The 13,755-nt window shown below is 28.9% G+C and overlaps 1 protein-coding gene across 1 annotated transcript in view; it reads left to right on the top strand.

Moving 5' to 3' along the window:
- LOC123298566 (chondroitin sulfate synthase 1) overlaps window positions 1–1,655 on the top strand; it is a gene marked incomplete at its 5' end in the record, with an annotated part of 42,031 nt that extends 40,376 nt beyond the window's left edge. The window contains one exon of the mRNA XM_044880608.1: window positions 485–1,655. Coding sequence (XP_044736543.1) covers window positions 485–1,611 — 1,127 coding nt within the window. The remainder of the gene's footprint in view (window positions 1–484) is intronic.
- Between the last annotated feature and the right edge of the window lie 12,100 nt (window positions 1,656–13,755).

The following is a 13,755-nucleotide window of genomic DNA, read 5'->3' as shown; positions in this document are numbered from 1 at the left end:
ATGGAAGTGAAATTGGATTGTATATTGAAAAATGAAAATAGCTATATTGTACCTAACTACCTACCCATCTGAAGAAACATGTTTTTTATGAAATTTTATTGATTGATAAACGCCTTTGATAGCTTGTCCATCGAAAAGTTCATGACAAGTCTATACCAATATTTTGCAATTAAATTAAATTACCGATTTCGATTGGTTAACCGATCTGTTAACAAATCGAAATTGCTATCAAAAGAGAGATAATTTAATTAAGAAAATAATGGTAAAGGCTTGCCTCCAAAAAAACCGTAATGAAAAAAAAATTGACTAAGACCAATTTAATCAAAAAAAGCCATGAACATTTTGCGATAGACGAGCCCATTTGGTTATTGGATTGGTGAAGTTCGAGCTTATACCGTCTCTTAGACTATTTTAAAAGTAAAAATTCTATAATGAATTAAAATATAAGATTTAATTTTCTAAACAAAACAATTTTGGATTTTAGGATTGGAAATACGTGAAATTCCATTACCAACGAAAACCAAGGAAACAAATAAAGATAAATATCATCGAAAAAATATTAATACATTATCTACACAATACGCAACAAAACATATTGGACATAAAATTCATAAAACATTACATGATAGTATTCAACAAATCAAAGAACTAAATCTTTTACCATTTTTCGTGACAGCTGGTGGCGGTTCAAATGGCCTACAAACTTACGAATCTACAAATATATTTCAAAATGAAATAATTCATATAATTCTACCATTATCGGGACGATATGAAACATTCCAAAGATTTTTAACATTTTATGAAGAAGTATGTATTTTAAATAAAGAAAAAACAAAATTATATATTATTTTATACGAGAATAACGAATCAACATACGATTATCAACGAACAATGGATTTAATTAGTAAATTACAGAAAAAGTATTCGAATTATAATGATATTACTGTTGTTGAAATGTTTGATCGTCCATTTTCACGTGGTCAAGCGTTACAAATCGGTCTTGGAGAATGTGATACAAATGATTTATTATTATTTATCGATGTCGATATTATTTTTACTAGTAAATCTTTAATGAAAGTGCGATTAAATACAATTAAAAATAGACAAGTTTATTTTCCAATAGTGTTTAGTGAATATGATCCGGTTTATGTACATGTACCGATTCCTAATGATATTTGTACGAAAAGTATTAATTCTACTGCCATTAATTATAGAAGTCTAATTAATAAAACTAACAATATTAATAATTTTAATATAAATGATAATGTTGGATATTGGCGATTATTTGGATATGGAATTTTAAGTGCATATAAATGTGATTTAGAAACAATTGGTGGTTTTAATACAACAATACAAGGATGGGGTTTAGAGGATGTGACTTTATTTGATAAATTTATTAAATCAAATTTGAATATTATCCGTGTACCTGATCCAACATTACGACATGTGTACCATCCAATTGAGTGTAGTGTTCAATTAAGTGATACGCAAAGACAAATGTGCCTTGGTAGTCAAGCGAATACGTTAGGTTCATGGCGGACTTTATATAATATTGTTATGGCGAATGATAAGATATTTGAGTATAAAAAATTGCGAAGACCTGGAAGTTAATTTGTAAAAAGAATATTTACATAAAATAATTTAATTTTTTCGTATATTTGTTTTATTTAATTTTGTTTACTTGTAAATATTAAAACAGAACCCAAAAAAAAATGATGGACTGGTACTGGTATACCAAAATATGATAAAATTGCATAGTCCAGAAATTAACAAAAAAGAAAATAAAAATTTTAAAATTTAATTTTAAAGGCAATATCACCTTAAACAAACCGTTGACCGGACTGCAAAGTGAACGAAGCAAAGAAAATGGTCATTATAGTAGATTTTTATTATGAATGACTGAGGGAGTCTTTTAATATGAAATAGTCTTGTTTCTAGTGTTCATCGTGTCAAAGAGAAAATGGTCTAACGCAGCAACTCGAAACATATCTAAGAAAATTCTCTATCAAGTTGCCCTTCTTCAAAAATAAATAAATAAATAAAAATCGGTTCATCAGTTTAGGAGTTACGTTGCCTCAGAAACGCACACGGATACCCACGGTAAACTTATAAAACCTCCCTCCTTTTTTTGTTGTTGTGTTGGTGGTTAAAAACGTACCAAAATATGATTTACCCTGCTATATACGTACAAAGAAAATGGTCATTATAGTAGATTTTTAATGATGAAAAATTGAGGGAGCCATTTAATATGAAATAGGTTTGTAGAACAATTTTACAAAATAAAGGCCTTAAACCTTTCTACCACCTCTCTTGAAGATATATTTCGTGATCCTTGTTTGTGGTGTTCATCGTGTCAAAGAGAAATCTAACACAGCAACTCTATCTTGTTCGTGAGTGAAATCGCGTTATATTTTAGGGACAGAACTTGTTTTTCATAAATAAATTGAATCCGTTAATTTTTTCAAATACTGAACGGCAAAATTCTACGTTTAAAGGTTTGACTAAGAATTATTTATAGGTAATAACAGGTAAGTGAAGTTAAAACTTATAGTCTGAAAACATTTAACGTTTTATTACTTCTGTTAACAAAATTAACATAATGTAGACCATTTATTAGCAAGATTTAAATATAACTGATAAAGAATATAAAGCAGGCATTTTATAGAATCACTGACTATTCTGTGCAATACCTTAATTCTCTAGGTTAAGTATTGAATACTCAACTAACTCCAGGATGGCAAAGGATGAATTTATCAGGTGTTAGTCAGTCTCATTACTTTATTAAAATTCAATCAAAAGATTTACGAATCATAACGTTTTACTCAAAATAAGAATTAAATTGCTAACAAACGAAAAGAGCTAGATATAAATTCCGTAGATAAATAAGGACATACAGTTATGTAAAAATTAGTATATGATCTTTAAAGTGTTCCTACCATACACTTCTAAACTCTAATACGGTCAAAGTGTAACACACATTTCCTGTTCGGTTCACCAATATGCTCATCAATATTCTGACTGACTAGTCAAGCTTTATAATATCTCATTTACATCCAGATATTGTATAATAATCATATTCAGCATAGATTCTCAAACTTATTTCCTTTACCGCCCACATCGAGAATCACTTATTATTCAGCGCTTCCAAAGGTAAGTTTGAATTACAAATTATATTTTTTAATATTAAAAAAAATACAAATTAGCTTTACCACTTCCTTGTAGGCCTCTAGCTCTCACAAGGAGGCATTATTGCCTACTTTGATAAAGACTACCATAGACCAGTGTAAGCTCGGCAGATACAATTTTGTACATACATACACGCACCAATACTGTCAACTTACAACATAATAAATCTAAGAGGCGGTAAGGTCGTTCTCCACCCATCTGATAACCAGATGAGATGTTATTTATAAAATGTTTTCATTTTGGACGACAGAATAACGAAATCGACTGTGGCTGTTTTTTTTTTCAGAGTGGCAAGTAAGCAGCTTCAATCAGTGGCCAGAAATTAAACACAAATCTTCGACTCAGAGATGAAATAAAACTATTAATTCGACAAAAGAATTTTCTCGTATGGGTATATAGTCATTATCATTGATATTAAATCAAATCTGGCGATACTCACATTTTACCCCGTTTTAAGTTATCAATTTGTTAATCCGAAAAAACGCAAAAACAATCATAAAAAAAAGTTGCTTTGGGATTTTGTCTCGTATGGATATATGTATAGTCATTTTCATTGATATTAAATCGAATCTGGCGATACTCACATTTAATCCCGTTTTATGTTATCGATTTGTTACTCCGAAAAAATCGTGAAAACAAAAAGTTCAAACAACAAATCGTATACCCCTCAAATTTTCAAATGACCGAGTAATTCCCGGTAAAAATCTCTTGGTTTTGTTACTTCCATACTAAAATAAGTCTTAATATTAGTTTTGAATTTTAAAATAATGGGATAGTTTTGAGGGATGAAGAACATTTATTCCTTTATAACATTTAAAGTTTTATAGACTCATTCTAAAGTTCTCCATTGGTAAAATTATTATTATTATATAGAATTAGTTTGGAGTTTGAAAGTTTGAAAGTTTGAGTAGTAGAGTTTTATATCCGTAGTCCTATTGATCTAAATAGAGATTAGTATAATAAATATACATGTCAGTGAATTCGACATAAATAAAGCGTTTATCTAATACATATATCTACAATGTAAATTTAATTAATTTTTATTTGATCAATAAAATGTATATAATATAATATAATATTATTATATGATGAGTAATTATAATTATTTCCTGAAATCTGTTTTAAATTGAACACTGTATGTGTTACTGTTGTACTTGTAATCTACGGAAGAATGAAGAATATATTACCTATCTACTATAAGTTATTATATTATTGAAAAAAAAAAAAAAAAATTAAAAATAATCATTTGTATTCTATGTGAATGAAAATAATAAAAGTTTTATAATAGATAGAAAGTGGTATAAAATATAATAGTAATTGAATTGAACACTTATACAATATCTTGTCTTATAATATAATATAAATATAATCAAACAATGGAAAAACACATTGAAAAATCAACACTATGTTTTTTGGTTATTTATTATTTCCAGCACTTAATATGCTGGTAAGAAAATTTTAAAAATGATTCTTTCTCAACGTAAACTAAGAAGTAGACTATCGTTACCATGGAAACACTTCCAATAAAACTCATGCACGGTGCGAATAGGAAACTATTAATATTTAAAAAAATAAAATTTTGCGGAAAGCTCATTGTTAAACCGTTTCTTTTTTAAGTGTAATAAAAAAGTTTTATTCAGACACGATAGTTTAAAACTAAAAAAAAGGCGATAATACATGTCTTCAGGATTCGAGGCACATTATCTATCTATAGAGAAAAGAAACTGAAAGATTTGTATTCCATTAACAGAAAACAGGAAGATTTTTATTATATATCTACTTCCTTCCGAATAAGTTTCAAATACACAGACCTTAAAAACATAAATTTTTATATGTTCATTATAGTTATGATTGTGGTATGTAAGTCACCGTGTAACTGTAGTATGTATGTTAATTTTACCTCAATGTACAGACTTTTTAAAATTTAAGTTTGTATAGATGTGTCTGAGTATTAATAGAAGAAAAACAATATAAAATGATATAAAAAAATTGTATAAAATGTGCTCACTTAGATACTTGAAATAAAATTATTCTAAAGTTTACGTATTACGATCATATGATCAGCTTATACATACAATTTTTTTTCTGTTATTTTCGTAGCTCAATTTACAGTTTTATTATTTAAATGCATCATGCACTTTCAAATTATTATGAAAAAAAAAGGTAGTAAGTCATAGGGGGTGCCGATGGAAGGGAAAACTTAAAACTTTGGAATAACTCTAATAAATACTTATTCACAATACCTGAACAATAATAAATAATACCTCAATACTATCCAAATAGCTGTTCTATAAAAATATGGTGGGAGCGCAAATAAATACATTGGAATAGTGAGATGTAATGTAATGTATGATATATATGCGGTTTCCACCATTTATTTCATGGGTTTTAATTTTTTGGTGCGGAACTCTCAAAAACATTTTGTGGTGAAACGAATTGTGAATCTAAGCCATCCTCGCATCCACTTGAACACACATAAATAAATTACATCAAAACCTGTCCATCCGTTTAGGAAGAGTTCAATTACAAAGACGCGATGACGGTGACGGTGATGGTGACGCAAGCTCTATGATTTTTATTCACCCACCCAAAAAGTGCTCAACGTGGCAAAAGAAGTTTTCATTTCAAAAATCTGTTTTGTTTTAAAACTTACATATTGTCTTTCCATTTTCCAATTTTATCGATAGTCTTCACTGAAGGTACTGATTGAAGAAAAATTCAGGTATAAAACTCTTTATTTTCATGCATCAGATTGGATTGAAATACCAGACATAGGTTGTTGAAAGTTTTACGTTTCTTGATAAGTAGCGGAAAATGTAACGTGCATAGCAGATCAGACATTGAGCATCAGACATTCAACATAATTGTATATAATATTAGTAAATTTGTAATGCAGTAGTAGTACTGTTATTAATAGTAACAATTTTACAAGTGATAGAAATATGAATATTGAAAATGAATTTACGATCTATTAGTTGTTAAATCGTAAATATTTCAGTAGTTCTTGTTGAATCTTAAGGGCCTCACATATGTAAATAATTGGGATACAATTCAAAGTTTCTAAAACTATGGATTCTGAAACTCCTCGATCAGTAGACCAGAATTTTACCCCGGCACAAAATATTAAGAACACTGTTTTTTAAGAAATAGAGAATTACTGGTATATTTAAAAAAAAATTAATTTACGATATTAAGAACTCAATACTAATTTTAGTATTGTTTACTAATGAATTAAATTAATTGGTGGATAAATTTTAATGCGTGCAAATACTTAAATACTTAAGATTATTGTTATTATAACACCAATGTTACAATTATTTACAATTGTACAAAATCATGGGCAATATCACAGAATTGTCGCTGTTAATTATTTAATTAACACTGAAGTTTTCTTGTACACGGTAACAAATGTGTGGCATATACTACAATGCCGGTATGATATAGAGACAGATACTAAAATATTTATGTTAGAATAAGTAATATTACAGCATTGAATAGGGTTATCCGCCAGAAGTATTGCGGGCTCTCGTCATCCAGTATGTACCTGACGCTCGTACGGCATTGACTCGCCCGCCATAACTATTGCTAATATTACTATTCCCTGAATGATTAAATCAATAAATTAGATATGCTTATTGCAAAAATCTCAGTTTTTATTGCCAATACGTTAAAAGTGATTTGAAATGATGAAAAAAGTGATTTTGGGGGTAGTTTTTAATGTTTTTCTATCCCCTAAACAGATTTCAATATTTTTTATAACTATGTATACTTCAAATTTATGTCAAAACAAATTTATATTCAAAAATGCAGGCCTCCGTTTCGATGGTTGTTTAAATCTTCATTTTACTGGACTAAAGTGTTTTATGTCTAGAACATTAAATTTGATAAGTACACTGAGAATGTAATTTACTGTTACAAATATGTAGATGAGGACTATACATTTAAAATCGAGCTAAAAGATGCAGTTATCTACTGCTTACTACCGGCGTTGGCAAAAGATTTACCCACTAAAAAATAGAAGGATGTATTGAATGATTGACACTTTTGAAATTGTATAATTGCTGGTATAAAAAGCACAAAATGAATAATATAATTTATGTGTCTGTGCATTACGGCTTCACTAGTATTTTGGGTAGATAAAGATAATATATTTTAAACACTCTAATTATTGAAAGTACTTACTTTCAAGGTATATTTTACCACAAATCTGATTGGTCTTATTTTAGAAAATCATTAAATATACGATAAAGTATTTGTATTTTATTTATATATATTTTCCCTGATATTCAATGAATAAATAAATATTGCTTATAATGTACTTAGATGTTACTTACATTATTACAGTATAAAAAAAAAACGTGTGAATACGAACTTATCAGCTCAGATCAACAACTTTCCGTTTTAGTAAATTGTAGTGAAATTTACATTCCGCTTAGCTATTCCAGTTTAATGGCTTAGATATTCAAAAGTATTTCAGAAAACACAGAAAACTTGAGATGAAAATGAGATCATGTAAAATTTATTTTCTACATATTTCGATTACATTCTTTTAATCGAGAAATTTTGCGCCTAAACCCGAAATGTTAAAATCTAACAAAGAAAAAGATGATTATCATTGGTTCTTTTGGGCTCTATCAGATCAAAATTTGAAAATCATATGAAAAATAAGTTAAAAGAAAGAAATAAATTTTTTTACTTATTTGAATCAAATTTCACAAATAGAAGTTTTGAATGATCGAAAACTAATGGGTTACCTTAGCATATTAAATGTTATGTCCAATCTTGACCAAATTTGGTGTTGAAGTGTTTTGACCTTAACAAGTCTCCCCTAAAAATATAATTTCAATGTTATTTTCGCTCTGAGTATCACGAGGCAAAAAGATAAAATTTTCATTTTTCGGGGTGAAAAGAATAACCTTTTATCAGAGAGATGAAGACCATCGACCGTTGTTTTGAGAGATAATCTCAAAAGATCAAAGGTGTTTGCGATGAGTAAGTAAAGAAAGTGAATACCTTTAAATAGTAGGCAGGCAAACGAATTGAAGGAGAAAGGTACCTAGAGGCTAAATATATTACCTTGCTATCCGTATATGTGTTTTATACTTTATATTATTATTATTATTATTATTATATTATAGACAATATTATTCTATGTATGTACCTACTTGAAGACCTCAGGTCATCATTGACCACAGCGCAGCGCTTGGAGACTTAGCTAGCTTCATTTATAGACGTATACACTCTAAATCAACAAAAAAGACCCAAAATGAATTACAAACGTTCTTGCAAATAGGGCTAGTATGGATAGGTGATATTAATTTCATTCGAACAAAATGTCTTCTTGGAAGATTATAGGGGATAATATGAAAATTAGGGATAAGAACAATACGGTAGTTTCCTGATGTCGAATTTATCCCATGTTACGCATAAAATGTAAAACTAGACTTGATACCATGACAAAATTTGATAATGAAATTAAAATTGATTAAAAAACGCAGATGTTACAAGCATTCAAAGATTGTTGCCCATCTCCTTTTAGCAAAACAAAGTTTTATGATGTCACTAACCTATTTCTTTCTATTTGTTTAATTAGGAATTTTAAACGTTCATATTTTACGTACTTTTAAAGATTTTCACTTTTTTCAAAACCAACTTCACTTTTCTGCCCGTGCAGTAAGAATTATTCTATTAAGAAGGGCGAGGGCATTGTACGTTGTATATTGGGAAAATCACTAATGTCGTCAAGCAGTCAATATGGCGATCATAAGCACGCTTAAATCTTTAAAAACTAGTAATGGTCTATGGAATGATAAGAGCATTAAAAGCGTGAGCTGTTTCTAATTAGATAGTTCATTTATACATTTGACCAGTGTTGTTGTAAATTTCTATTGTATCTTCTTAATATCTATTTATTCAAAGCTTGCTTAAAACTAGTTTAAGCCTGTTATTGAAGCTGTAATTTCCAAAACCAAAGTATATTTTAGTTTTGTATATCGTCTATTTCTTCATTATTTATTTTTTCTTGTTTTTGAAGTTTTAAATATTTAGTTAACTTCAATTTTTTAATTAATTTTTTTTTTAATAATACATATATAGTACAGAACATGTCATAAAATGGGATAGAGGAAATGAAAGCAAGGGGGAGAGTTATTAAGTAGACCTTACCAAATATAGTTATAATAAAATTTCGAATATCTTCTAATGAACCACCAACGTAAATTTGGTAGATATGACACCAAAGAAGTTATTGGTTATCTTTCTAAGGATCGTATTCACCATGGATTGATTTTAATTCGGATCATTTTTTATTTATTTCAAGTGTACATACATACCTACATACATACATACATATTACATACATACGTAGTTTATTGACAATATAAAATACATTTTCTTTTAAGTGAACTTCCTTATATAAATATTGTAAAAATTCCAATTTGAAATACGAAAGTATTTTTATATATTTTTTCAATAATTTAATTATTTATTTTACGATCAATTGCTTTTAATTATACAGGTGTTTGTTTCTTCATTGTGTCTATGAAAAATTTTATGACCATTATTTGCATTTTTAATAATAATAATAATATTTATTTCCAAATAAAAACTATACATAGCTGCTGTAGTAGAAAAGGTTGGAATGAAAATGTAAAATTTAATTTGTTTTATTTAGATTTTGAAGTAGTCTGCGATGTTCTAAAGTACTTCATTAATTGAAACCATTCTTTAGCGAATTTCCGTAGGAAATGAAGCAATTGCTTTTGTACTGATGATGAAATTTTGGAAAAATTTCTTCAAATGTTCATCGATCCTACCTAATGGCTCTAAAAAAAATATTTTTGTTTAACAATGTCCACGTCGAGAAATATCTGTAAAAACGATCCCAACTATTTTTGTAACATCTGTGTTCAATATACGTGGAGTCTTTGAGATTATGGGCGAATCAGAAAGATAACATTGTAAGTATCTTCTTGGGTTATATAAAATATCCTTGTTTTATTAGCCTGTGGGACAGCAGAACTATTATTTATTAATATTATGGAAGCTATTATTATCTGCGCTTCCACCATCAAAGATAGTTGGGTTAATCAGTAATCCTGGATATACTGATCAAGATAATCGGACAAACATATTATATTATTGTATTGTCATCGATAATTGATAAGTGTGCGATACACTAACATTCAAATTGATCTTTCGACGTGAGTGAAAATCCCGTTCGAAGATTCCGTTATATAGATAAATAGAGAGATAAATAGATACATAAATACATACCAAGCGTAAGACAAGCATGTTAATATATGGTAGATAAGGAGTTTTTTGAAACTTTTTAACTACATTTAAAAAAATGTATCTATATATGTGTGGTAACTCGAAAATCATCAGTGGAATGTTAAAATTTTGAAAGACTGTTGTAACGTCGTTGTACATCCCCTTTTTAACTCTCTTGTATGGAACGATATCGAAAATTTTCATGAAAATTTTTGTGTTACATAATAATAACTAATTTTTATACTTCGTGTAATATTGATAAAAAATGAAGTCTATAATAATGGAGGTTTTTTATAGTAAATATTCGTGATTCTTGCAAAACACGTGGCCAAGCGTATTTTCTACAACAGCGATATAGTAATTGTGATCAGTTAAAAATAAAATCGATGATCTCTCTTTGATACATATTTCGAACTTAACCTTTACTTTTATAATAAAATAATAAAATCTCGTGTTGTATGCTGTTTTTTTATTTGATTTAAAGTGAAAGTTTGGATTTTTTAAGACATTTAAGTAATGAACAGTGGATTTATACGGCAGATAGGTAATCTTAACAAAAATATAAATTGTAACAAGTTAGCTCACTGTATTTATTGGTCTTCTTCAAAAAAAGCGGTGGAAGTGATTTTAAATGCAATATTAATTCTTCTTAATTTTAGACAAGTCTGGTAGAATCAGGAAATTCGATTCAGGCGATTCAATATTTATCTCAGTATCATATCCACCCTCTTATGTCATGCAATTCAGTAAAAACCATTTAATCAGATAGTTGATGCTTTATATTAATGGACCTTAAAAAAAGAAGAAAATTTACTTTGAATATTGATATTCCCAAGAAACAAAATTTCCTTCTAGCAAAGGATAGTAATTAAATATTCAAATATTCTAGGAATCATTTGAAACTTTAGCAAACTGGCCTTAATAAATCTAACTATAAATTTTTTGAATAAGCATTGCTTTTGTACGTGAATTTCTAGAAAAGTAAATAAATGGTGATATCAAGACCTAAGTACAAAAATCCAATTTCAATATTTTCACCTCGGGGAAATAGTTAACTAGGAAAAAAACACTATCAAAGAAAGACTTCAAAGAGGTAACCAACGTTATTTCGCCAACTTGAAACTCCTAAAAAGCAAAGCAGAGATTGATTTCATTAGTAATAACCAGTGGGAGGAGAAAGGTGGACACATTCGGTAAAAAGCTTGGAGAAGATTAAAAGGTATGAACGAAAGATTATCAGGAGATTATATGTGGCAATCAGAAACAATGAAGCAGAGTGGCGTATCCGCATCAACAGAGACATATGGAACGGGGAAGATATTGTGAAATTTATAAAATGCTAAAATCCTAGTAGTTAAAATAACATTCTAAATGCCAAGACCTATGGTGCCAGGAAAAGAGGAAGACCTTGACTCCGATGGATGGTGCTTGGTGATATTTATAAAATGTGTAAATTGTGACAGAATTCTTATGCATTTCTGATCATAAATTAAAAAGACCGTACAGTGATAACTTTATAGCATCCATTAAATTAAGTACATAATTATTAAAATATATGATTGTCCATCTATCTGAATTAATTATTTTTGTACACTGTACAATTAAATTTAATATAAAATAAATATTGTAAAATATTAGTCAAGCAGTTTTTAAACTATATTTTCGGTAATGGTTTTGTAGTACAAATTATTTTGATAAAAGCATACTATAAGCAAAAAATGATTGTACATATCAAACAGTTTGCAGTGATGTGAGCAAGATAATAGTTTGAGGACAAAGTATCCTGACAATAAATTATTCATTCATTTGCTACTAAGTAACAATATCAAATGACCAGGTTCAAATTAGCACTGAGCAGAAGTACTAGACTCGCAAAATGCACCACCGCCAATGAGTCAAAGAGGGGGTGGGGGCTAGGTGATAGAAACATGATGTGAATCGTAGGAAAAAAATTCTAAGGGATTCTGATTGTTAAAAAAAGACAAAAAGCGACGAATTTTTTACCTTTTTTACTCGAAGTTAGATCAGTTGATCGACCAACGAGAACGATTTACCTGAACCTACTCTCCTTGAAGAAGTAATGAATGAAATTATCTTGGAAATATCTATGGGGGCGTGGAAACATATGTGGGGGCATTGAAATATATATGAGGGCATCATTGAATTAAAAATTTGTATACGCAATTATCATAAATTACGTACCAGAGTGTCAAAATGAAAATTGAGAAAAGTATCAGGATTTTCAAAAAAAAAAAAATACCGAAAGATAAAATTATTTAAATTACAAATCCATAGAGTAAAGGGTATAGTCGCAGTGCTTAAAATTCAATTGTAACTATAACCATTCTTATCTGGAAAACCGCTTTTCTTTATAAATTTTTTTCCACCATTGGCCTGTAAGGTTTCAGGCCAATCAAATAATTTTGTACATAACAGCCTAAAAGACTTTTGCCTTGTGTAACAAAAACTGCTTGAATAAATTTTTAGGTCCGTCAAATAAAAGAAGATGTTAAAGATTACATACCAAAACAACTCGGGAATTACTACTCCAAAAAAAAAACCCGGAACAAAAACCCAAAAAAAAAACACAGACTTATACTAACTCGACCTCATTAAAGGCATTATTCATGACAGTTCCCATTGTTAGTGACTTTTTGGTATACAAAGTAGACAACAAAAATCGTTCATCATATTTTCATACTCCAAATATGGAAAATAGTTTTTATTTGTAACTTTGCCGCTGTCCAGTATTGACAAAGAACCCTTTACCATTATAAGCCATGGATTTCTAAGAATCTAAGTAATCTGGAGCAAGCAGCGATGTCGGAGGTTACAAAAACTTATGAAGCTTTGCATGAAGTTTTTTGAAAATACTTAAAGCCCAAGGAATAGAAAGATGATTATAGATTGAGTTTACAATTGTAGGGTTGCATAATTGATTACTACATGACCTCCAAGGTGAAAGGGATACATTAAGCGTAGAAAACCTTCAAACCCTAACCTTTATGCTTGAAAATGTATCTACGGACCAAACAATAATATATAATATACATTATTATGCAAATTAGATGATGGGTCATATACACGGATTGGATTAAACTTTCTCATAAATTATACTTTAACTACATCTAATGCATTCAATAAAACGAATAAAGGCATAAAGAATTTATTTTCAGTTTTGAAATTACATTATTTCTATAATGGACATCATATGCATGCAGAGATTAATCATTAAATTTTCTGTTCACCGGGTAGTACTTATTAAAAAGTGCAACTTTGAATGTTTACCTTTCTAGT

Source organism: Chrysoperla carnea, chromosome 4 (genome assembly GCF_905475395.1).
Source record: "Chrysoperla carnea chromosome 4, inChrCarn1.1, whole genome shotgun sequence".
Taxonomy (NCBI): Eukaryota; Metazoa; Arthropoda; class Insecta; order Neuroptera; family Chrysopidae; genus Chrysoperla; species Chrysoperla carnea.
This window is presented reverse-complemented; position numbering and strand designations above follow the sequence as displayed.